Consider the following 26,883-nt stretch of genomic DNA (forward strand, 5'->3'; position numbering starts at 1 on the left):
AAATTACACCTTCAGGTTGAGGTGCAATGTGTTTGCTGATCCATACTACCTTCCTGAATAGACCTTCAGCCTCAAATCATGGGTCCCTTCAGACAAGCCTGGAGGCTCCTGTAGCAGCTTGGGGTGCTTTTGAAAATACTTCCCACTTGATCAGGTGCATGCCTGATCCTGTGGAAAAAAAGGTGAGGAGGGAAAGGAATTGAGGAAGTGTTTGTGTCTTGTCTTTGGTTTGTTTTTAGCACAAAAAGCCCACAAAGCCATCAAAGTGATAGGTTCACCCTGTTGGGCATGAACAAGGCTTCTGCACTGCTTTTTGTTTTTGTGTGCATTACAGCATCACCCTCTGGATACCTCAAATACAGCAAAATTCCTAATCCTGGGTGGAAGCTGCTCTTTTGTGGTTAGCCCCCTTCTCTTTCTAGTCTGGTTCTAGTAAATTAGCCAATTGTTTTTAACATTCTTCTAAAATCCCAATTGCAGCTTTGTTCTGTACTTGACAGCTTTGCAGAGTCAGCTGCTAATATCCTTAAGAAAAAAAAAAAAGAAAAAGGCAAGCTGGCTTGTTTTTCATTGCACTATGAAGCTATATTTTACATACTGCTGTATTCTGCAGTTGTGATAGTAGAGTTCAATTTCTGCTCAGCTTGTATTGTACCCTCTGGACTCCTCAAAATGAGGATATTTCATCACAACTGAGGCTGCTGGTCCTCTAAAATCAGATTGAATCTAGCTAAATATGGTTTTATTTGAAGAAAAAGCAAAAGGAAAAACACTGAGGAAAAAGCTTACTTATGCATCATAAAAGCATTAAATACCTTTGGAGGGCATTACCGCTCTTTGCAATAGGGCTAAGATAAAATTTTGAAAAAATCAATAGGCAATTCAACATCCTTTTTTTTTTGAGGAAAGAACCACTGTCAGAGTTTCAATTGCTGCTTGTACACGGTGTGATCTGAGGGAACCACTGGTACCATGGGAATTTTATCCAGTTAAACAAGAGCAGACATGAAAGGTTGTAGGTGATTCTTGCCCATTATTTTAAACATTTTAATAATTTATTCACAAGTTCAAAACAAAAATAATCTCCTTTAGCATCTGTGGTAATTACATGATTTTTCATGCCATGTATTTCAAGGCTTTGAAGTCATAGCCTCCATTTGAGAAGAGATATTCCTTCCTTCTCCTTCAAAATGGCAGTTGCCACTCTGTGCTTGATTTTTGGAGCAGGTATTTATTCCTACAAGTCAGAGCAGAACTATCCTCCCAAAAATTTCACATGGAGTCAAATATTTATTATTTTAAAGGAAGGATTTATTTGCTTTCCCAAAGTGTTCAATCTTCCAGACTGTGTAACCTTCTAACATCATCTTCTCTCTGCACCAGCTTGTTGAACCACTGACACCCAGTGGGGAGGCACCAAACCAGGCTCATCTGAGAATTTTAAAGGAAACAGAATTTAAAAAGGTCAAAGTTTTAGGCTCTGGAGCCTTTGGCACTGTTTATAAGGTAAGATCATCATTTTTCTATTCCCCTTTTCATCCTGCTCGCTCCTGCAGAAGCCACCCAAACAAAGGTCCCAAAAAAACTGGGACCTTCAATCATTGTGTAGATTTATATTTTTTAATAGATTTTATAGCATGTATCTGTCTATTGAAGGGTAGAGAGATTACTCAATCATCATTCATTTTGTTGGGTAACAGGAGAAAGAAATTGGGTAACAGGAGAAGGTTTACATAAAACATTGCCGGAGTCATACTGCTGAACCTGGAGAATAAAGATCTTGACTAAAAAACTACCACAGTCAGATACACCCCACTGTAAATATTAAGAAGAAAAAGAAATGCATTGTGGTTAGTTCAGTCCAAAGCCATTTTTCTGTGTCACCTGGGATCTTCTTTTTATAATTTTCAATCATTCTTTCATTAGAACTGATTCTGATGTGTTAAAGTGTCTGCACACGTTCAGTTGTGTAGGTTCACCAGCTATTTTTTCTCTTGGTGTTTGTTTATCCTCTGTGCTTCTTCATTAAGTTCCTCCTTTTATTCAGGATATGTGTTTCAGGCTTTTGCATTAACTGTAGATTCCTATATTTCTTTATAAAGCTCTATATTCTGGATCAGGCTTCCAGCTATGATTAGGAACTTCAGGGGCAGAAAAAGATGTGCACCTGCACTGCTGGGGGTTTCAGCAGCATGTCCTCCCAGTGCCACACTGCTGACCCACCACCTAAATGGCCTTCTGACACTTCAGATGTAGAGAACTGCACCTGTGGGGCATAGACCTCTCTACCATTGCATGTCTATGACTGGATTATTTGTACAGCATAGGTGCCGTCCGGTTTTAATGAGAAAATGCTAATTATTTTCATCCCATGATTTATAAATTAGAAGTGGCAAGGTTTTGCACATGCAGTTGCTGTGAAGCTCTAATTACTTAGATTTCCATCTACAAGTGTTGCTCTTTATGCATCTCTTGGGCTATTTACACAGGCGTAGTAATGAACATGTTTTTTTCAAGAAAGTATGGTAGAGGTGACTGAAAAAGAAGTACCACCCCATTAACAGGAATTTGGTAATACCCACAAGACACATTTTTTGCATATTTCTGTTGTCTGCCAAGTCTTTCCATTGCTCAGAATATTTAAGGCTACTCAGAAGGTGTAAAATATATATGTAACTGTGAAAATTAACCTGTTAGTTATGAGACTGAATAACTCTTTGTACTTCTTTTTGGTAGGGACTTTGGATCCCAGAAGGAGAAAAGGTTAAAATTCCTGTTGCTATTAAAGAGTTGAGAGAGGCTACATCACCAAAAGCCAACAAGGAAATACTTGATGTGAGTTTTCATGTTTGTTTTCTCAAGTTGCTAGTGATCTGTGGATTTTCTTTTCTAACAACTAGAGGGGTTTCAGGAATTTGTATGGGAAGAAATATTTTGCATCCTAAACTCAATTGTCCATCTAGAAGTTCTGCACTTTGCAGCCCAGTCTGTGAAGTGCTTTTGTGTCTCTCATGAACCCAATCCCAATACAGATTTTATACTCGTGGGGTAGCACCTAAGAAGTAGTTAGGACCATACATTTACAACTAATTCCTTTTTTTAATTCTGATATTTCAGGCCTTAAGCTGTAGCCTTCATTGTCATTATGGTGGCACAACTAAGCCAAATAACAACAGCCCTAATGATTTATGAATCCTGCAGATTGTCATAAACTAGTTGCTTGATTAAATAGAATTAAATTAACTATAAATCCAAAATAAAATTTAAAAATGCCAGCTGTCTGATTTCTCTGCCATAGAATGCAAGAAATTGTCTCACCTTCTGACAGAAGCTTGGGATTTTTATTTTATTGTTTGGATATAGCTCATAGCTTCAGAAAACAGGAGAAAATGCTATGTGACACTGATTTAGGAGTTCATAAATGTTTCAGTTTACAATGAGTGAGCCAGAGTCCTAAATACAAAGTTTCCTGAACCTGGAGTTTATGAAAATCTTAACTAGATCCAAAGCCATGGAACATGCAACACCAAGGACGTATAAATTTGTGTCCAAGGAAAGGAGACTGCTGAGTGAGGAGAGGAGCACTCAGAAGTTCAGTGTAACTTCAGATTTCTCATGCTGTGATTCAGTCTTAAGCAACAAGAAGAGTATGTCTGTCTGTTTTTCTGTCCTGTCCCTGGTATGTCCCAAATGGACCTGCTTGTCTGGAACTGATGGTGTTGTTAATCAAGCACACAAGTCCTTCAGCCATGGGCAAAACTGTGGATTTTTTTTTTTTTTTAATTTTGGTAGGGACTGAATTTAGAAGGTATTTTTTTTAAATCCACTTTTGGCCAGCAAATGACACCTCGGGTAGGAAGGTTCAGAGGGCTGAGGCTGGTGAAGATCTTAACAAAAAGCCCATCCTTGTAGTGAGAAGTCTCAGGATAAATGTCTGTGAACAAACCACCACTTGTGCTACTGACAATAATAAAGATCACCAGATTTTTCAAGTCACCCTGAATAAACAGTGTTATTGCAATACATTACTGTGCTTCAACAGATTGTGTGTTATGCACCATATGATTTGATAGGCATATTGCAGCAGTGCAGAAGAATTGGTGGTCCATCTCCAAATCCATACAGGAAGCAATATCCATTTTGGTTTTAGTTTAGTTAGACTCCAGGTGAGTCTCAGCCCTTCCCCAGGTCCCTACCTATGTGGCCCTCATTCCTGCCCCTCACCTGCCTGTGATCCCTCCCTCCACTGGCATTCCCTGCGTTGAGGAGCTGGCAGAGATGCTGCTCAGCTGCCTGCCCTGAGCTCTGACCCACAGTTTGCTTTTCACAGCGATAAGGAGCATAACACAGTGTTCACAAAGGATGCTTTGGGCTTAACTGCATTAACTTCCTGAAGGCATGTATCCTGGAGGAAGGGTTAGTCAACAGGCCTACAGTACTTCATCCTTCCTTCAGCAGATCAAGATCACTGGACAGAGCAGTGGATGGCAGGGACTGTGTGCTCTTGAGTGGTATCAAAGTGCATCTTCTTCTAAAAGAAATTTCTGTAGCAAATCCCCACATTATCTTTTCCTTTGAATTAGGATGTTTATCAAAAAGCTCTTGCTTTTCCAATCCTGTTATTTTTTAGATAATTTGGTATTCTGTATTTCAGAACTAAATTTGAAAAAAATACAAAACTAGTGAAAGAAGCCAGAGGGATGACTCCAAAATCACTTCTCAAAACAGATTTTTGCTACACAACCAATTTTCCAAGGTCACTGAAACCTCAAAGATAATAATGTCTAATTAAAGATGATTTGTCTTACAGAATCACACTAGGTATAGAACAAGAACAGCAACTTTAGCTCTTATAATCAGGCAAGCTCTGGCTGACTTTATTAGGGTAGGGTTAATTCAGAAGGTTGTTGTTAAATACCAAGCATACTTGGAGCAGGTCAGAGCGCACCCGAAGAGATTTCCAAGATAAACAGTTGAAACAAAGACCCACTTTAATCTCTTGGGCTACTTAGAGGGACCCACAACCACACAATAGCTCTGTTCTGCTTTCTGCAAGGAGGAGGCGGTGGCCTGTTTTCCTCTGCAGTATCAAATGGAAGAGGCAATCAACACTTGGATGCTCTCCAAAGGCTGTGTGCCCCAAACGCCCACCTGACTCCTGCAGCGTCCCGGTGCTCAGCCCCCGGGTCAGCCCCGCGCAGGCTGCGCAGCAGATGGGCAGTGAGAACAGCTCCTACTCTGCAGTCTTCCCCCCACCCTGCCCTGCCAAAATGAATACAATATGGGTCTGAATCCCAGCAGGAAGCAAGGTATCCTTCATCATTACAATGGCTCAGTTTGGAAGCATAGGGAAATTAAGTTGTTTTGGTCTCTGCTTGTGTCTGAGTATTGGATAACAAATTTGCAAGAATCTCCAACAAATGATGCCACAAATTTATAGAAACTGAATAGCAGATTGTGTTCCTGCTTTGTCTCTCCTTGAGCTAGCCCGCACAATCAGTGCTATCCAAGGCAGAGGGCTGTTTTTCATTGGTGTGCCCACATCATGCAGTAGGTTGACAAGCTCTTACTAATTCTGGTGGAGATCCTATTTAACCTATCTGCCTGGAGGCCATTTTCATCCTGAGGGCTCCAAAACAAGGATACCAAATGCAGAACTAGTACCTCAAAAGAGGCTGCATTACATCATGTTTTGCTTAGGCTGGCCCATTAAGCAAGAACACAGAGGCCAGAAAGTATTGCTTAAGAATTGGGGTTGCTTATTTCTTGAACGTCATTGCCTTAATAATTTTGTTTAATAATAGTTCTCACCAGCTATGGAGCTATGTGACATCTGTGGAACGCTTGCTAGATGATGAGTAAAGTGCTATGGTATTTATTTTCTTAAGCTCTTAGAAAGAGCAGATTTGCTCTTTCCCTTGCACTATTCGTGTCTTCACTATGATTTTAGGCTTTGGGGGACTGCTAGCCTGAATTGCCAAGAGATGATTAGTAGGTGTTACTTCAGATGCTGAATCTAGATGCTGACCTGCTCACTGAATGGAAAAATTCCCATTCATTTTCCCTTGTGTGGCTTTTCAATCAAATTTTTCACTTTAAAAATATCTAAAAGTGACATACTGTAAATCAGACACAAAGTTAGTTAATGAAACCAAACAACCGCAACTCTAATTTTTTCCCCCTGGAATCCACTCTTTGAGCTGGCACTCAACAGTGGATTTGAGTATAAATAAAGATCTCAAATTTCAATCCATAAGTAGTTTTTGCACACAAAAACATGAGATTGGGAATTTTTTCCCCATCACCATGTTAAATAATGTATTTGAACCAGCCTCTGAAGGGGTCTTTCCCTTTGCACAGAAGAACAAAAGAAGAGGAGGTATCTTGGATGTTGTAGATAGGTACCTAAAGCTACACGGGATGTACCCACATTTGAAAAAAAGAGTTTTTCATATATTTATGAAATTAAATCCCAAAATTCCAATTGACCAAAGGGTCTGTAATGCTTGGGTTCCCACATTCCAAGTACTTTTTTAGTATAATTTACATTGCTATATGAGTCTAAACCAGCTTTTCCAATTGAGGGCAGTATTTTCACCATTGTCACTTGAAGAAAAGCATTCTAGCTTCTAAAGCAGTGAAGTGATTATTAATCTATTTGGTTTGACATGGAATGAAGAACAATATGGTCAAGAAGAACATGGTCTCTTAAAGAATAAGACTGTCAATCGTGTTCTAGATGACAACTTTGACTTTCTGGGTTAGTACCAACCTTGACAGGGGAGCAGAATTCTCAAAAATACTGATTTCCAGTCAGTTTCATTAAAAGGTCTGGGGAGAAAAAAGCCAAATGACACATATTCATAAAGTGTGTTGCCCTTTCAGTTAGGTGGTCAAAATTATGAAATCCCATCAGCTTCCAGTTGATGTTAAATTTGTTAACTCCTCCTTGGTCTGTAAGTTTTAATCTCCCAGGATTTTGTGTCCAGTGTTTGCTTGGTGTACAGTTGTGAGAGACTGGCTCTTCTGTAGCATCTCAGTGATGATTTGGTGTTGAAAATCTGGACATTCCACTGAATGGAAAATAGTCAGTCCACAGAGTGGGAAATTTGTGTATTTTGTATGTGATATGAGACACAGAGTTTGCATATAGTATTTTAGCAACCTCTTGGATCACCAACTTATTTTAAACTGCCTCCAAATATTCATGTCATGCCAAAGGGAGTGTTTCACATTTCTTTTTTTGCCTTTCTTCTCAGGAAGCTTATGTGATGGCTAGTGTTGACAATCCTCATGTGTGTCGCTTGTTGGGAATCTGCCTCACTTCAACCGTTCAGCTCATCACACAGCTGATGCCTTACGGCTGCCTCCTGGATTACATCCGAGAGCACAAGGACAACATCGGCTCTCAGTACCTCCTCAACTGGTGTGTGCAGATTGCAAAGGTAAGCAGACCAGAACTCCAGATCAGCTAAAACTCACAGAGATCTGACAGCATGGAATTACCTGTCTCTGCAAATCTTTCTATTTCACCACCTGGATTCCAGGTATATTATACAAGGCAGTATATTTTTCTTGAACAATTTACTATTTTCATGCTGATAAACAAACATTAACTATTCTTCAAAATACTTCTAGGCAGCTTAATATTATCACTTAGACATTTTTGTCCAAACCAAGCACCCGGTATCGAAAGGATAATGCAATGCAAATGTGATGCAGCACAGACAGCATGGAAGGCAATAGAAGAACTTGCCAATTTCCATAGCAAGATGCTGCTTCCATCAGTGGATTTCCTCTGGCTATGTCACTGGACAGTGATGTTGAATACATCTTCTTGTGTGCCTTGGAGAGTTTCATGCTGAAATCTCTGAGGCCAGGGACCAAAACTGCTGACTACTGAATCCCAGCTCTGTTCTTGCTCAGGCCGGCTTTCACCAGAAGGCATTCAGGCACTCCAGAGCTATTCTGGAATTCATAGGTGCTGAGCTGGGGTCTGTAATCTAACTGCAATGGCCATAAAAGACTCATTATCACACCTGGTACTGTTTGTCAAAGAGCAGCAAAGGAACTGCAATACAGCCTCTAGCCCTTAGCAGCAATACGCTGTGTTTGGATAGTGGTGAGCCATTTGCAAGCATGGAAGAACAATGCAAAACCAGCAAAAAAATAACTGCAGTTTGTTGGAGATTTGTCATATGAGATGGTAGTGTCCACACAGCATGGTTGCTTTAATGCTCTTTATTTCAGGAATGCCGGTCTGCAGGAAAACCACACACTTAAAAACTTATTGGTCCCTTGAGGCTTTGTGTACATGCCAGGCTTGCCTAGCCGTGGTTTGCTTTCAGGAAACATGCTGAGGACCTCAGAAATGTATCCACCAAATGTCTATAGAGCACATTTTTCATCTCAGTGTACTTTTTTTACATTTTGCTCCACAACAAGTGAAATCCAATTTATGTGTCCACCTGGGATGTGAGTTGCTTTTTTTTGGTGACTTTTTGTGACTCTTTGGCTTTCTTGTTTAAAATCAATTACTGCTCTATCCTGGTTTCAGTCTCTTTGGAGGGTGAACTGGAGGCTATATTTCCCTCCTCCTCCTTCTTCTCCTTGTTAATTTTTAAGGTGGCAAAAAGTATCCCCAAATGGGTCCTTGGGGCATTGCTTGCCCGAAAGGTTGCCATTCACAATTGTTTGCTTTTGTTTGATTTTTTCAAGGCAGTTCAACATTTGCCCATAGCAACTTCTACCCTCGTCAGTGATGCCTGACCTTCAACATGCTCCTTTGTGCTGCTTCACACTGAAGTTTTCCTCAAAGCACTCATAAATCTTATGTACAGCTTTTTCCCACCAATGTGTCTGGTGTTACTACTCTGATAAAGTTACGCCAGATTTTTGAACATTCTCTGACACTTTAAAAATTTACTTATGAGTAGAAAAAAGAATTGAAACAAATACATGTCTGGTAACTAATCAGCAGGAGGCAAGTTCCCTGGGAAGCTTGTTTTCGTTACTGTTTTCACAGCTTTGAAATAAGTTTTCTTTGCATCTTTTACAAACATTATCTTTTCCTGAGGTATGGAGTCCTCTCTTCCAGGCAAGATGTTATGATAGCATAAACACTCCATGTGCAGAAATGCTGTGAAGGAACTCTTTGAACACGATGGTCTCATGCTTAGTGATGAAAAATGGATTAAACTCCAGGCCTGCACACAATTAAAGATCCGCTGAACTTTCTAAGCTGGCAGTTCAACATTTTCAGTGTATGGTTATGCACATGCATGAGTCTTCAGCCATCAGCACCCTAAACAGCTTAGTGTGACACTGATATTCTGCCTTTCAGCAGCTCTGAGTCTTATTAGCCTCTGCAGCAAGTCAACTTTAGCAGGGCATTTTTTGTCCTACTGGGGCTAGATTACGCAATTATTATTTTTTTTTAAGATAGTCTGTTTTCTGTCAGCAGCTCAGAAGTTTTTGTTCCGAGAGCTCTGCTTGCTAAAGATCTATTTGTGTGATTCAGTGCACGCTTGTAGTGGCACTGTGCCAGTTTGTTTGGGTGGTTTGTTTTGGCAACATTAGCAGTGCATGGGTGAAGTTCTGCTGAGGGACTTGGAAGGAGGATTCGATGGTGGTCCAGCTTAGAAGTGGGCTTAGGAAGCGGGTGGAGGATGGAAGGCAATTATTCCCTCCAGTCCTCTGCCATCACATCAACATGATCATTTTGGTACTAACTTTGTAGGTTAAAAGTAATTTTTTATCAATTCTCTACATAAAAATACAAGTGCATAAGCTACCACCAGCAGAAATGCATGGACTGGGAATAATAGTTGGTTTTGGAAAAGATATTGCAGGAAACATGGAAATCATGAACTTTTAAATTCCAAATACCAAGAGACTGGTGTTGATGGAAAGGGGAGTAATCTCTGTGGTCAGAAACACAGCTGTTAAATTTATGCTTTAGAAGTCAAACCAACACATTTAGTTATATTCTTCCTTGAGAGGCAGTCATATCAAAAAAGCACATATGCTATGGCAAATCCAGCCTAATCATGGGAGGCAGTGAAACTGGAAGAACTTGCCTTTTTCAAAGAGGACTGGAAAATGGATGCAACTCTGAATTCAGACTTAGAATGATTTCCCCCATTTTTGTCTCTGCAGTGGACTGCCTCATTGTTAGCAGGAAGAAGGCAGAATATGCTGCCTGTAATAAAACACAGTATGAGCAACTTTGAATAATTGTCTAAATACTCTCTGTAGGATTGGTGTGTGTACATAATGGCAGGGGATAGTTAAACTCTGTACTGTGCTCTCCTGAACTCATTGGGTTTGCACAAGTGCAGCCGAAAGAAGACTTCGTGCCTTTATTTGTGAGTTCCATCCTGATTTGGTATTTCTTGAACTAAGTTCCAAAGGAATCAAAGGATACCGTGCTGCTATCTACTCTATCCACTACTGCGCCTTTTTCCTTCATCACTCCACCAGTGCCTGGACCCACAAGAAGGTTCCTGCAGGGTAATAGTAACAATCAATAATGTTACAATAGTAACACTCATCCTCACCCTGCAATAAACATCATGTAAATGGAGAGTGCAGGTGGGATAACTTACCACGTGTTTATGGTGGTGTCTGTAGTTACCACAAAGCAGCTGAGGTTTGGTGACTTGTGTGTCCAAGCTCCAAGTGCACGAGACCTGACCAACAGTGTGTTCCATTGCAGGGAATGAACTATCTGGAGGAACGGCGCCTGGTGCACCGTGACCTTGCTGCCAGGAACGTCCTTGTTAAGACTCCTCAACATGTGAAAATCACGGACTTCGGGCTGGCAAAGCTGCTCGGAGCAGACGAGAAGGAATATCACGCGGAGGGAGGCAAGGTAAAGCACACTGCAGAATGAACTACTGCGCATTTGCTGGTGTTTGTGCTTGCACATAAGCCTGAAACAAAGGGGGAGAAAAAGAGGGTGTGTTTTTCAAAGCTCTCAGCTGCCATCTCAGTGTGCTGCCTTTGAAGCCTGTGGAAGTCCTCTGAAATCAGCCAAAGCAGCATCAGGCCAGTGGGACTGCAGTGGGAACAGAGGTAGCAAGCAGCAATTGCTTTTGAAATTCCCACCCAGAATGTCTGGGAAAATTCATCAGTGTAGCCAACACCAGTAAGACTGTGCAGCTTATAAAGAGAAAGGGAATGTTGTATATTTATAGCAGAAGAAAGAAAAAAATAAGAAAGAAGAAAGAAAAAAAAAATATATTTTATATATTTATAGCAGAAGAAAGACCTGTCAGACTTGGTTCAACACGCTTTTGTGTTGTACTGCGTGCTGATGGAGAGAATGTGTCCTGCTGAGAAATTACAGAGAAGCTGCTTGCAAATATTGCAGAGACCATAAATAGAAACCATATGAGTGTAGATCAGTCATGTAGCCTAAGATTGGATTTGTGTCCTGTTCTGCTAGAAGGCTAAAAAGTAGTTATTTGACTGTTAAAAATATTGTAAAATTGTTTAGTAAGAAATATTTCTGATACACCTAGTATTCCACGTTTCCAGGTTCTTCATAATATATGAAAATAATAAAGGGGAACTCAAAATTTGCCTGTTCTACCATTCAGCTGGTTCTGTTGGCTGGGGGTTTTTTTTGTTTGTTTTTTTTTTTTCTTCTGCAACCAAACTATTGATTTACACACCACCTGGTGGTAAAATATCCCTGATAAATTTGGGGTCAGCTTCTTAAGGATTCTTTGTGAATTTTCCTAGGTTCCTATTAAATGGATGGCATTGGAGTCAATTTTACACCGGATTTACACTCATCAGAGTGATGTCTGGAGTTATGGTGAGTTTAAAAGCAGTTACAATTATTGCACATGGGTTGGAAATTTTCATGATTTGCTGGTGACTCTATACTGACCTTTTTACTCCACATTGTGAGAAGAACTAGAGATCAAATATATAAACACAGTGCCCAAATCACCTATTCAACAAAGTAAGATCCCCATGAAACTGCCTATGAGTGAGGTGTAAGATGTTTCACAGAATATGCTTTGGGTAATGAGCCCTCCCCTGAAAGGGGCTACAGGTAGGAGACTGGTCTATTTGCTGAAGTTCTGTTAAAGTTCTTCTTCAGCAGCTTCACATGAAATATAATGGAGCTGGCAATAGAGATGGATAACTAGGAGTACTTAAAATCATTGGCCACACTATCAGTTGGGGTCAATCAGTGTAACTCTGCTGAGGCCTAAAATGCTTATGCTCTCCTGGTACTGAGAGGATAATGCTGAAAGGGAAGCAGTGTGATAACCTCCTTAGAGAATTTATTTTGTATTTGGTATAGTTCATAAAGCCAGCTTGAAAGAAAGGAGCATAAAGGAAACTTTTCAAAGCAACCTATTGCAAAATTTCCCCCCATGGGCTCTTATATTCCTGGAAAATATTTAATGCAGATGGTCAGATCCTATGTCCTTTTTGAAACAGTACCGCCTCTGGTCTTCTTAATCCATTTATGTATCTTGGCATCCAAAATCTTGTTTTGTATCCTAAGCTACTAGACAATCACAACAGCTACATCACAAGAGTTCATGGTATGTCAGCAAATGACGCTTAGGCAGCTGGTTTACACGTCTTTCAAAAACTGCTTTTGCTCGTCTCCAGAGAGATTGTTTCCAAACAAAAAGAGAACTTCCATTTTTAAAACCACTTGCTGTGTTGGAGTTGGGAGACAGTAACCTGCATTTCCTTTCTGTGGGGTCAGGAAGCCTGTAGAATGTTCAACACTGATATATTAGCTGAGATTAAAAAAATAAAAAAAAAAAGGAAGAAAGCAAAACCTGAAATGGAAGCAGGATGATTTCAAAGTGTTATATATAATCTCTTTATAAAATCATCGCAGAAAATGGTTTCTCAGGTTGGGGTTCTGGCCAAACAGTGCTTCCAGGGGACCCCTCTCTGCTTGCTACTTCTCCTCACCTATGCAGAGCAGTCCAGCTCCTGGCAGTTTCTTTCATGATCTTCTCTTCCCACCCTGCAGGTGTGACAGTTTGGGAGCTGATGACATTTGGTTCCAAGCCATATGAAGGGATCCCTGCCAGTGAGATCTCCTCTGTCTTGGAGAAGGGCGAGCGTTTGCCACAGCCCCCCATCTGTACCATCGACGTGTACATGATCATGGTCAAATGTGAGTTCACACCTGGGGTTGTGGCTGCTCATCTGAGTTGAATAAGTAACTCAGTTGCATTTTATACTACATTCCTGGTAGTGGCACAGAATGAGGGCTGTGTGAACTGAGTGGTGACACCAGAGTGTGTTCCCTTGAGCTTTATCTGGGAGCACAGGATGTGGCTTCATGAGTCACTCATTCAACTAACTAATGTTTTTTCACCATTCACACCACTGACTGATTTTGTCAATTATTTTAAACCTATATGGTCAGGCACTAAAAATTAGCATGACACCAACCACTTTGCCTGATACTCTGGTTTTGTATGTCTAGGAAATAAAATCAACATTGCCTTCTCCTCCAAGTTCCCCCTCAGTTCAGTAATGTGCTTCCCACTGCAAGCACACAGGTGGACTATTACTAAAGGACTGTCGGGGGTGCAGGCACAATCATAATGTTAGATACATATAAGGATTCAGAGTTCCTTTTTTAATTTCTTCCTCTTTTTTGGCTGGTCCCTTTTTGGCATGCAGCTGTTGCAGTATAGTAGCTCAAGAGCAGAGCACTTTTTGGATGGTTATGGGCACGTCAAAGGGCTTCTGAACCTCAAACCCCCTTTCCACCTATATCATCTACTAAATGTCAGATTACTACCTGGCTTCCTGCACATCTCTAGGCCATGACTGCCACATCCCTGCTCACTTCTGTGAGGATGTGATAAGCAGCCCACTAGGTGGCATTTAAGACCTTCTCACTGGAGCAGCATGTACCTGTTCCTGAAACAGGAGCCACTCTACCATGAACACTCCGTAGTACAGCACTTTTGGGGAATCCTAGAGCACCCACATATTGCTGTGGTGGGACAAGCATCACACAAGGTGAGCCTGATCCTGTGCTCAGCAGCGCAACAGGAACTGCATCCAGAAGTGTGCACCTAGTCTGGGAGGTGCTCAGACCCCAAATCAATGTCCTAGAAACTCCTCCCCAGAGATTCTGAACCCTACTGACACCTCAGCCCCTATCTTTCCTTAGGGTCAGTCCAGATGTAGAAAGGAGATATTTTGCCAGGTGCCTAATCTGGTACCTGTTGCTTGTAAAACACAGCCAATGGAGTGTCTCCATCCTTTCCATCCTTTTCCATGCCTGAATTTAAATGCAAGAGTGTGAGGATCTGGGGGGCTGAGCCTTCCTCCTGGCACAGGACTCAGTTGCACATCTTTTGCTGCTCTGGTCACCTCATGTTTGCAGGCTACAGTGCAGACCCTATTGAAACTGTGCCATTTTATCTAAAGGAATTCAGGATTCCCAGTCACCTCTTTTATAATCAGAAAGTATAATCTGAAATGTCCAAAGTTATTGCAAAATAATTACTAATTTTTAAATTTAAAAACTAGCCTTTAAATATAGGCAACTTAGAGATAAAGTCAGAAACAGTGGATTCTACTCCTGCAGAACACCAAACTCCCAAACACTCCATCTTGTCTAATAACAAGAAGCATTTCTTTCTGAATTAGTGAGGAATATTTCTAGCATGCTAAAAAGTCACTGGAAATGATGAGATTTTGTCTAATGTGGATGCCTTGTCTAATGCAGATTTCAGAAGGCATATTACCACTTCATTTTCCCATTAATATAGATAGGCTGTTTCTTCTGTCTTCCTCTAGACATACTAAGCTTGACCTTTATTATTTTTGATTTTAAACTCAAGAGTCTCTAGATCAGCTTATCTGTTAGTTCATTACAGAAAATGTGGGTTTCCTAACTAATATCACATGTAAAACCTCCAGTATCTATATTTGAAATCTCTTCCAGCATTGATCCAAACTAAGCTGTAAGGACTTACTTTTGTTGAAGTCAGTTTACTAATTAAATACAGCTTAGTTGCAGTAATCTTTCAATATGTCTCCAGTGAGGATGTTTTGTATTTTAGAAAACATCTGGTACAGAGGGAGGCTTCTGCTGTAGGCTTCCCAGGACTTGTGAAGCAGTCCTGTGACTGTCAGACAGCTAAATCCTGGTATCTCTGCAGGCACCCACTGGTGTTAGTTTGCTTCCTCTCCTTCAAGAGCTTTTTTCAAAGCAAACTAATTGGGATTATCCCTCAGGTATAGGATCTGCCTGTCCTCGTGGAGATAGACTCAGCCTGAAGCTTTTCCAGTGTGGGGTTTTATTTCTGTCTTCCCAAAACTGCCAAGATCTCCCTTTTAAATGCTGAAATTCACACCTGTGGCTGGAGAATTAACTTTTTATGGTGGTCCTTTAGGGGTAGCTCCTTTCTTTGTTCCACACATGGCACAGCTTTTTTGCTGTTGTATCTTATTTTAAACTGATCTTGATCACCAAGACAATTTTGTTTGTGCATTGCTTTTCCTGCAGGCTGGATGATCGATGCAGACAGCCGTCCCAAGTTTCGTGAGCTGATAGCTGAATTCTCAAAAATGGCCCGTGACCCTCCACGCTATCTTGTTATACAGGTACTAACCACAGTGGTGGGAAGACCTCTGATGGGCATTTCATCTGAGGCCCAAAGTAACTAGTAATGCATATGAGAACATATTATAAGGATAACTGAAGGCCAGATTTATTGTTGCTCTCCAGGTTTTAACTCATTCAGCTAGAGCCACAAACAAAATGTCAAGACTGGTCACTATTTTCTTAGTACTGGCCTCAGTCTAGGACCAGAAACAATCCATGAGAGGAGAACAGAGTTTGATCCTCTTCAAAATGCAGTTATTTCACAGCACATGGACTGAGACTGTAGGCCTAAGTTCCCCTAAACTCTAGGTGAATTTGGTTAAACACACAGATCTCTGAATGGGCCATTTACTTAAACATTGGACTTGCCTTGTGGGTCCCTTCCAAATCAGAATGTTCTGTGAATCGGTGAATCAAGAGTTTGCACCTTGTTCCTCTTGTTAAATTACATTGTCTCAGAGAGAAGGGGAGAATGAGGGCTTGAAAGGAGTCTGCAAGTCTTGTCTCATGCTGACTTTTCCAATAGGGAGATGATAGGATGCACCTGCCCAGCCCTACGGACTCCAAGTTTTATCGCACCCTAATGGAGGAGGAGGACATGGAGGATATAGTGGATGCGGATGAGTACCTCGTGCCACACCAGGGCTTTTTCAACAGCCCTTCAACATCTCGCACACCTCTCTTGAGTTCTTTGGTATGAAAATTTTCCACTGTGGAAACATGATGTGAAATTTTAAGAGTGAACTGCTTCTCATAATGTCTGTGTTTTCTTTCTCTGTCTTTTTAGAGTGCTACCAGCAACAACTCTGCTACAACCTGCATTGACAGGAACGGGGTAAGTAGAATGACCTTTAATAATGGAGTAAATCCTCCTATGTGGATCAGCTTCTACAAATCAGTCCCTTTAATATTGTTTTTCTCTACTTTAATCCTAGCAGGGGCACCCTGTGCGGGAAGACAGCTTTGTCCAGAGGTATAGCTCGGACCCAACAGGCGCTTTCTTGGAGGACAGCATAGATGACAGCTTCCTACCAGCCCCAGGTGAGTACTTCTCCTGTTTTTCCATCCCATGGCCACTCATTCACAAGCCCTGTGCTTGCAAATGTAATAATTTTTCTTCCTTTTCTGTAGAAATGAAACAATTCAAATGCTTTCTACCCTTCTGGCTCAGTAAATGGGAGTGGAAAAGTGTTCACATACCATTTTCCTAGTCTTTATCTGTCTGCTTCTAACCATTTCTCATTTCAGTTCCCTCATGAGCCAGATTCCTTATGTTAGCCATGTGAGCCATCTAGGCAGGGAGTTTGTGTGTGTGGTTGTATGTTTAAAGCTTTCTACTTGAGAAAATAGCCTCTAAAAATTTGTTGGTTTTTTTTTTTTTTTTACCATTTCAACAATATAAAGAGGTTTATGGCTGTTTCATTGCTTTTAGAACTTAATCCACAGAAGGCAGTTCATGGTTTCACATAGACTTACAGTGTAGGCGGCCAGAGAGAGAGAGCCAGTGAGCACCGAGGGAGATGGGGCTGGATAATGCAGTGATGATGGTTTTTGTCCTTAAAAAATCCCAACCAACCATTCCAAGAATATGCCATAGCTAAAAAGGGTGAAAGGCCCTGCAAGGAATAGCACTGACATGAAATGTGGAGTCACTATTACTGCCAGTCCTGTATTTTCTAGGCATTTTCCTCATCTCTAAACATTTTTTCCAGGGAAACAGCTTCTGGCAGCTAACCTCCTAAACTGCTATTTCAGAACACTATCTGGGACACAGCCACCCACGCGACACTAAAATCAGCAGCAGCTATCTCACTGTCTCATGGTCCAAGCCATCTTTCTGCTGGTTGGCAAACAAAATTCTCGAAGGTGAACCTCAGGGCAGCATGTTTGGTGCCCCAGAGTGGCAGTCCCTGCCTTTGGCTCTTTTCCACTCTGGGAAACTCAGAGACGTGCCATGTGCGAAGACCAAGTGGCAGCTGGATTGAAACTAAATGTCAAGTGACACAAATGTCTGCATTAATTTTATATCTTCCTTTCCATTCCTTCTCATTTTAATTTTCTTTTATTTTAGAGTATGTAAACCAATTGGTGCCCAAGAAAGCATCTGCCTCAGCAGTCCAGAATCCAATCTACAACAACTTCTCTCTCACAGCAAACTCAAAGGTCCCCACAGACTCCAGCTACCAGAATTCACACAGCACAGCTGTGGACAACCCTGAGTATCTCAACACCAACCAGTCTCCCCTGACCAAGACAGTCTTTGAGAGCTCTCCCTACTGGATCCAGGCGGGCAACCACCAAATAAACCTGGACAATCCTGACTACCAGCAGGACTTCTTACCAAAGGAAACCAAATCTAATGGTCTCTTGAAAGTTCCCGCAGCAGAAAACCCAGAGTACTTGAGGGTAGCGGCACCAAAAAGTGAATACATTGAAGCCTCAGCATGACCATAGAGAATTTCTTCTTGCAGCAAGGCAAGCTGGATAAGTGAACTGTTGACTGCTGCAAGAGTGGACTCTGGCTCAGAGCAAATGGCAACCACAATGCATCAAAAAGAACCTCTGCTTTCCAGCATGGGGCTTTGAAACTGCAAAGCCTGCCTGATGGTAGTTTGGGTCTTTCCTTGCCTATTTCCATGTAATAACATGGTGCCCATAGCCTGCACTCAGATGCATGTTGGAATGGAGCAGGATCTTCCTGGACTGAAGAAATATGGATGCATTCCTTCCATTTTCAAATGGTAGCATGGTAAAAAGCCACTCTGGGATGAACTCGAGAACTGTACACATTGTACAGTCAAATTCCTTTCTACATTCTGTATTTTTATAAATGTTTCTAACAGAAGTTTTGGATCTTTTACAAGATCAGATGCTTGTACTGCTCGTCTGCTAAGTGTTGCTCAGATCACCAGCAGGGGGAAAAATTATGTTCCAAATCTCCTGGAACTGAAACTGTTATTCCAAACCACCAGATTTTTACAAATTGGCTCCATATACTGCCTTTTGGCCCAAAGGTGAGAAGTGCATCTGAGGGACATATGGGCGATTCTGCCCAGGGCAGTATAGAGTGGACTGGTCTGGGGAAAACTAGCACAAGGAGCAAAATGGCACAATGCATCACCTGCTGACCACTACTGCTACAAACTGACAAGAGGAGTGCACCTCCAAGTCACCTATACATGATTATAAAGTGCTCACTAGTCTGTTTTCTGATGGTCAAACCCAAGACTTTTTTTTCTTCTGATCCCTTATGCAGCTGTCAATTTGTCAAAATGCCTTTCTTCTTCAACAAAACTGTTAAAGATGTTGCCGTAACTGAAAAATGAAATGTCAGATAATGTTTAACAGACTTCAATTAAATGTCAAGGAAATGCAAATAGTGGCAAATTGGAGCATTCACAAGACAGACTGGAAGAACTATACTAAATTAAACTTGACTAAGGCAAGAAACACAGGTAGTTCTGGCCAAGCAGCTTTATTTCCCATTTTAAAGGGAATCATAGCAGAAATAATTTTCCCTTATACATTTGGCAAAGAAAAGGGGTACTATCTAAGTAGTACATTTCACTCACTTCAAGGCAAAATATTACCAATTGTTGCCCCACACTGGGGCAGAAGCTGGGGCTGGTTACATGTCCCTTTGGTGTTACTATTCTGGCAATGCAAGAGGAGCAGTGAGAATGAATAAAGGAAAGAAAGAATAATCTAGAGTGATGGAAAATATCATCTCCCTCTTCTGAAGCACAGAGTTACCTACTGCTTCTTTGAAAGATGCAGCATCATCTTCTGGTTATTAGTGTGGTATAGGCAGGCAAGGCAAGGCTAAGATTTTGGCATGACAGTATAAATCAGTCAGCAAAAGCAGCTACTCTTTCCAGTGACCCATAAAATCATTCCACCACTAACATTTCTTATGAATGTAGGAGGAATAAAGTGTCTAAAGTGTGAATTTAGTCAGTCCTTTAGATACATCCCACCAGCAGCTTAGCAGTGCTATTTTAATCAAACCACTAGATCAGAAAGCAAATTCTCATTTGGGGACAAAGGCCCTTAACTAGTTGAATGTTGGCAACTTGCTTGAGGGTAGCATAAGCAGCTGACTTGGAGAGGATCTGTAGTCTATATTAAGCAGCGAGAAACAGTCAAATTTATGCTGCTGTTGTGTTTAGAATGCATCATTATGTGTTTCAGTTTAGGTATTGCATCTGAAGTCCAGGATCAAGCAGCAAATCCTTACAGCACTGTTTTTACAGATTTTCTGAGGAAAGGAGACCTTCAGTCATGTGAAATGAGCCCTTTTTTAAGTAACATGCATTAGCAGTTTGTATGTGGACAGCTCATGGATCCCACTACAGTACAGGGTGAAGTGGCATGTTGGGTCAGAATCCAGAGATTATTCCGTTTGGTAGATGTGTCTCACCATGACCAAGTCCCAGACACAGCAGTGTGGAAGATGCAATGTTTGACTTGGATTATGAGTGGCTTGTATTTAAAACAGTAACCAAAATTCAGTTCCCACGTCCAATTAGCAGCAGATTTCTCCTTGCATTCCTGGGAGCAGATTTGTTGTGTTGCTCTCACAAGTGTGTAACATGTGCACACAGGCAGTGCTGCTTTTCCCCACCCACTATCCTGGCAGAAATGTACATAAAACTAAAAAAAGATCTTAACAGAATTCACAGATAATTTTTCAATTTGCTGAAAATGTTATGTCTCCAAGCAGAACACTAGAAAATCACATAGTGCATATTCTCCCACAGATTCTTTCAAACACTACTGCACAAAGGAATGTACTGATTTTAATCTGTTTAATCTGTTAGCTAAAACAAGAAAGCCACTGAGAAATAGCATTATGTTTCACCCAGCATTATGTAGCATGAATAGAGGTTAATGCTTGCCCTTTTAAAACAATTCAGGAGGGATTCAGTAGCAGCTCATTGCTAGAAACAAGGAGATTCATCTCAAAATTAAGCAATCTAAGTTTGAAAGAACATCTCTCTTTGAATGTGATGTTTTTGAGGAAAAAAGTAGAAAAGAGAGGATGTAGCACCACAAACTCTTGATACGAATGTAGATTCTAGATTGGCAGGATCAGGTATATATTGTGAAGTATTTCTGGTCAATGGCATCTTGTAAGCCATGATTGTAAGTTGGCAGCTCAGTAATGATTCAAAAGCCAGCAAAAAATAAAAACTAGGTAGTGCCTGCAGGGGCAGATACAGTGGCACTGGGAGCAGATGGGACTGTGCAGCGAATCGCTGTGGCAACAGGTAATAGCAATATACCAAATCATTTCCACCGGGATTAAAAACAAACAAACAAACAAACAAACAAACAAAAAAACCAACAAAAAAAACCCAACCAAACACAAGTAAGCAGCAGAAATGTCCTGGTTTTCCCATTGCAGCTCACTGACCATCAAACAGCAAGGAGACCCCAGCAAATTGCGTGTGCTCATACAAGAGACCATGGCTAAACAGCATAAATCAACATCCAGAAATAACTTGAAAGGTCAGCTGCAGGTGTGGGTAGAAAAGGCTGATTTTAAAGACACAGCTAAATAGGGAAATGTAGCATTCCAAAGCCTCTTCTGAAAGCTAACAATCTTGCCACTTGAGAAAGATAAAATTTCTCTTTTTACTGTATTTCTCATAGAAGACCAAATAAAACACAAGTGAATCCTTAGCATCTATCATAAAGCAGTAGTTGTTACTGAACTCCTTTTGCAATAATAATTTAGGACTTTTAATAACTTCTAAGTGTTTGAAAATGTAAGTTAAGAGTTTTCATCTTACTTTGATCTTTGATCCAGCGACTGTGTGCAGTGTCAGCGCACTTGATTTCATTGTGGGCCTTGAGTTGTTTTCTTCTGCTGCAAAGGGAGTTATCTGGGAAATTTTCGTCATGTTGCAATTGATTTGGTCAAGTAATTGATCCAGAGGCCAGGGGCTTCCTATTGTTCCCAGCTGACAGTCAACACTAAAGTAAGCTTTTTTAGAGAGAGCAGTTGGAAACAGATGGTGGTTTCTGGAATGCCTCAGGGTGATGCCCCTTCCCACCAACATCACCATGACTTGAAGCCTGCCCTAGCATTAGGAAATGTGGTCCTGCGGTTTGTTTGAAAGGAAGGGACTTGTACAGGAAGAGTAATGCCAGGGAAGGGCTGCAGCTGACCAGTCCATACCTGAGACAGCTGCTGAGTTTGCACAGGGACATCACTGAGGCCACTGACTGTTCCTGCAGGTACAGGTGCTCCTGTCCCTGAACCCAGCTTGATGTGAAGGGGCTTGCAGAGATTGCTTATGCAAAAACCAATGTACCTGGCATTTGTACTACGGGGGGTATCTCTTCTCTTCCCTGGGGGACGAAGTTAGGGTTACAACAATGTCACAGGACCCCAGACAGCTTGAAGAAATCCCATCACAAGGTGCCTGGGGTGTTCTTGGTCTGTCTGCAGGTGCTCCAGGGTGTCAAGAAGAAACTTTGCATTTCCAGACAAGCGCTCATTTTTGACATTCAGGGTTCCACATTTTCTGTTAGTATGACCACTGCCTGTCAAATCAGCAGTTACGGTACTCTGGCCATTGTTTCCCCCAAAGTTTCTCTATGAGAAAACACTTGAATCGGTATGAAAATGTACCTGTGTCCTCCTTCTTGGTGGAAACTGTATATTCATGAAATGTCAGACCCTGTGTATAACACTTAGCAAGACTGCTTTGTAATGTTTTATCACCACTGGTTCAAATTTTTATATTGGGATCCGATTTTCTAGCTTTCTTCTTATAAGTGTTCCCTCTTTGTTCTGACATACAACTTTCAAGAAGCCTTTTTAAATAATTTAAAAAAATAGAAAAAAGTTTATACAAAAGAAAAACTTGACACCTTCAAGTAGCTTGTCAAATGGGCTGCATTAGGACCAAAGATGTAACGTCTTGTTTTCTTGCTTTAAAGGAATAAGGTATTGATCACCACTTCCACAGCCTCTTTTTATAGAGAAGAGCTACAGAGCTGCATCCTTCACTGGGGCAGGGTCAGACCTTCACTGAGCAAAGAGAGCTTGGCAGGAGGGTGATGCCTGTCATAGAAAACCAAACTGAATATCAGGACCATGTATCACTTCAGGGCCAAACCTACAACCTCTACTCTGTATTGCACTTAATGCATTATCTAAACAGAGACACAGCCAAGAAAAAAAGAAACAAATACATGATATTTTGGCTCAGTATCAGGAAAAAAATACGATGATGTGAAGATGAGGCATGATAAAATAACTTTTTTGTGTGAGGAAGTGTGTGGGCAGGCAGTGAGACTTTAAAACAGTAACACTTTTGGTTATATATTACTTTAATTATGCAGGGGAGTTGAAATCACAGAGCTTCCATGATATGCTTTGCTTTCTGCCATGTCTCCTGCCTATGCTTGATGTCTGGTGTTAGGCAGATCACCACCTCTATCACCATGGCCGTGTGGACTGAGAATTGCAGGTTGGTGCAAGTCCTTCTTTTTACGCAGCAAGAGAAAAGTGCAGCCCTAGTTGGCTGTCCCACAGTTAGTGGTCAAGCTAAGCCCTCAACAGCATCCAAAAGTGGGTTTCCCAAGGGAAAAAACTGGCAACTGAAGACCTACCTGGCAAAAGACAGGTAGGTCTTGTTGCACAGATGAAGTCAGCAGTCAGAATGCTGAACACCTTCAGCCAAGATTTGGGTCTGGTGCTTCATTAACTTTGCTGTCATCTTCTAACATGGTGCAGATGGGGCTGTCTGTATGTGCAGCAGCACAGGTCCTATGGTCTCTTTCTGTCTCATACTTTGAAGTAATGGATTTTTCTGATTAATAAGGTGAAAACCAGAAATCAAAAGAAAAAAAAAACAGAAATCAAAAATGCCTCTAACAACTGGACTGGTAGAAGGTGTTGTTCCTACACAGCCAATACAGTACATCATTTCCAGTCAGGCTGAAATTTATCCAGACTCTTCTCCTTACCTCCCATAAGCTAGCTGGAGAGTGTGCATTTGCAATCACCATCAATGTTATCCTCATATTTTATTAAAAGGAATAATCAAAGTAGTTTTCTACAATGGTAGGAGGCTTGGCTCACATACCTATGTTCCCTTTTTAATCCTACATTCCTAATAGAGTTCTCCTTGAAATTAATGGGATGTTTAAATTGATTACACTGAGAGTATAAAACAAGGCTAATGTTGAGTGATTTTTGAAAATCCCTCACAATAATCAGAGATCCTATGGATCCATTGCCCATTTTAGGCTGCTTTGTATTGATGCAATCAACTGAATATAAGGTATGATGACTTGGTTTTAATAAACTGTCAAGCAATATATCCACAGATACAGATGGTACCCTCAGAACATTGTAAAGTTACTCAGCTATGAAAGCACTATTTGTAAAATAAGAAACTCTTGACTTTTATATGGTTTAATGGTTTATACTGTTGATCAAAGATTGTTTGTATATGAGCGATGAAAAAATGAGGTGTATATTATTCTTTTTAATTGTTTTTAATTTTTTGGAGGACTTTTATTATTGTAATATACTGTTGTATTTGGGGGGAACAAAAAGCAGCGGCTAGCTTGTAGCTTGTAGCCAGAGGAGAACTCACAGTAAGGGTTCTTTATTGATGGACTTAGATTTTTTTTCTGGTAAAATTTGTCACCTTGGGAATTTATCCAGTGCTTAGTGAAGCTAGTAACAGCACTCTTTCCTCTCTTCAAGACTCTTTGGCTCTCTGCATGCATAGTGCTGGAGTTTCATAATGTGAGCAATAATACCAGGCAACCCTTGTGACCAATGAAAGTGCAATATGAAAGCCCAGGTGCTGCTTATCAGGGCCTAAAAAAAAGCTGCTCTTTTATGTGTCAGGTTCCCACTTCACTTCCACGACAAGAGCAGAAGCAGAGTGAAAGCAATCCCTCAAAGGCTGATCCATGTGGCATTTGAAGCCATAGTGTTGGCCATTTCCAAAGTGCATAGCTAAGGCAAAATAAAGTCTCAACCAGAGTCACACTGATGACTGTAATTGTTGTACTACACTAGGCAGGAAGAGAAATTGTGTTAGCAAGGGCAGCCAAATGAAGCCCCAGCGTACCCTGAGTAAGGGTGTTTAATATCCAGCTGGTGGAACATGTGGCTGACAAAGATTAAAGGAATTGCAGGGTCTTCAACATAACACAGCAAAATACACTGCATTGGCAAGACAGTAAAGAAGAGAGGAGCAGGAATTGTCAGTATGCATTCAGCCTGGATAGGTCCCTGGTATCGCAATTAGTAGATGAATTAATATTTGTCTTTATAGATTAATTTTGTACACCGAAAAAAAAAAAAAGCCACAATAGCACCTTCTTTCTCATTTTCATCTTTCCATCCAGACCCTTTCAGTCCATAGGCTGCATGTTTTACCAGCTCAACCTATTTTATGCAGAAATTATGTAGTCTTAATCTTCATATTACTGGTTCTCAGAAATGTCTAATGCGTATTAATGCATGATATTTTTATTTTAATAAAAGTAATTAAATAAATATTTGCTCTTTTGGCACATTATTTCCTTCCCCCTGGCTTTGAAATCAGCTGGCTTGATAAGATTTTAGATAAGTTAGTATTGCTCTGAAGAAGAATAATTAGTATCAAGAAGGAAATTGAAATATACATTGTACATCTATGCACCTCCTCTGAAGATCAGAAAGCAACTTGTAGATTTAGAAGTCCTTATCAGACAGGAAACTGCTGTTGTCTGTATCTGACAGAGGCAGAGCAATGCCTCTGCATTTACCTCGGAGGGGTGAGAACCCTGACTTGCTAAATCCCATTTTCAAAGCACCAAAAGAGAGGAACTTAAAATGAAGAATGGTATAAGTATAGAAAAGTGTGGGTGTTTGGGAAGGATGAGCATTCAGAAATTCCACTGAGTTCAGTGCAGTCAACTTCAAATAAACAGAAAAGTGACAGAGGGTGCAAGAATAGAAGACAGCCAAAGAAACACAGCTGCAGTTTAACCTCCCTATCTGCCTGCACAGGATATGGCAGATTAAGATAAGATATAGAAAACTGCTATGAAAAGATAGGAGAGGAATACAAGTCTCTTCCATAGGCTCCGTCATTATTAACAGCAGCCCTAAGCAAGCCTTACCCTTTGGCACTCCTGACCTCGACTCAGGAAAACAACAAAGCCAGCCTTTGGGGAATGAATGCCCAATAATTACATCACAACCTATCAGAAATGTACAAGGGAGCCAGTGAAAGATAATATGCCCTGAGGAGGCTCACAGCCACGGCTAGACCACCTACCATGGCACCTGAGACAAACCCACATACCTCCTACAGCACTGAACATGGAAGGGCTTCACCATCACTGCGACAGTCACATTGCAGCTGTAACTCGACACAAATGGCTTTGTTCATTCCTGTCCTAAGGCTGCTGACTGGGGCAAGGCTTCTGCAGCAGCATTTGATAAGGGGTGTTTGTACCAGGCATTGGTCTGGCAAGAAAGAGGGGCCTTGCAGTTGCCAAAGGTGGGGAATGAGAACAGCAGTGAAGGTGACTCAGCTTCCTTAAAGTGGCATTATGTTTGCTGTCCAAGATGGGCTCAGCTCTTTTGTCAGCACTCTCCTGCATCAGACCCATGGCAGACCCCCAGGAGGGGTGTCACTGGTATGGCAGGCACAAAGGGACCTGTCCTGCTCAGGGTGCTCAGTGGGGTGGCTGATCTTGCTCCCCACCTGGTCTGCTTGGAGCCCATCTGTAAATATCAATGAAGTAAGGTCCCAATCCCACAATGTGAATTATTGCTGTTTATTTGAGAGAGGAGCTGGGATTGTAGATCAGGTGGTGATTTAAATTGTTTGTTGGGAATTGAAATCTCTCTAATAAGCACCATCTGTGTGAAGTTCAACACCAGAGCTCTTGTTGCAGAAATCCTTTTACTTGAAAACCTGTTTTCTTTCTAAAAAGAGCAGAAGGAATGTTATTTAATGTGTGTGTTTTAACTTCAAAGACTTCTTTCTCCAGTGAGTTACAGCTCTGAAACTGAACTAGATCAGAAATAGCACAGTAAATGTTGTTCATCTTTATCCTGTACTGTATGTATGTATTGTGTGTTTAGACCTTTTTTCCTTTTCTTTTTTGAAAGCACACAGACTTATGGATTGCTCTAGACTTTGCTGGACACTGTCCCTCTCAGGTTGGCGCAGTGATGATACAAGAGATAGATATCCTTGTCTCACAGACAACTTTTATTTACCAGTGTTTGT

General features: G+C 41.1%; 1 protein-coding gene across 3 annotated transcripts in view; it reads left to right on the top strand.

Annotated features, from left to right (window-relative positions):
• The window catches only part of EGFR (epidermal growth factor receptor), a 158,194-nt gene extending 133,249 nt beyond the window's left edge, over window positions 1-24,945 (top strand). For 2 of the 3 annotated variants that reach the window (XM_038128767.1, XM_038128770.1), the window contains exons 18-28: window positions 1,384-1,506; window positions 2,737-2,835; window positions 7,260-7,445; window positions 10,718-10,873; window positions 11,749-11,824; window positions 13,016-13,162; window positions 15,521-15,618; window positions 16,146-16,313; window positions 16,407-16,454; window positions 16,555-16,660; window positions 17,691-24,945. In XM_038128767.1, the coding sequence (XP_037984695.1) occupies window positions 1,384-1,506; window positions 2,737-2,835; window positions 7,260-7,445; window positions 10,718-10,873; window positions 11,749-11,824; window positions 13,016-13,162; window positions 15,521-15,618; window positions 16,146-16,313; window positions 16,407-16,454; window positions 16,555-16,660; window positions 17,691-18,067 (1,584 nt within the window). In that variant the 3' untranslated portion in view covers window positions 18,068-24,945. The remainder of the gene's footprint in view (window positions 1-1,383; window positions 1,507-2,736; window positions 2,836-7,259; window positions 7,446-10,717; window positions 10,874-11,748; window positions 11,825-13,015; window positions 13,163-15,520; window positions 15,619-16,145; window positions 16,314-16,406; window positions 16,455-16,554; window positions 16,661-17,690) is intronic. The other variant, XM_038128769.1, reaches the window with a different exon arrangement.
• Window positions 24,946-26,883: the final 1,938 nt, after the last annotated feature.

This window comes from Motacilla alba, chromosome 2 (assembly GCF_015832195.1).
Source record: "Motacilla alba alba isolate MOTALB_02 chromosome 2, Motacilla_alba_V1.0_pri, whole genome shotgun sequence".
Taxonomy (NCBI): Eukaryota; Metazoa; Chordata; class Aves; order Passeriformes; family Motacillidae; genus Motacilla; species Motacilla alba.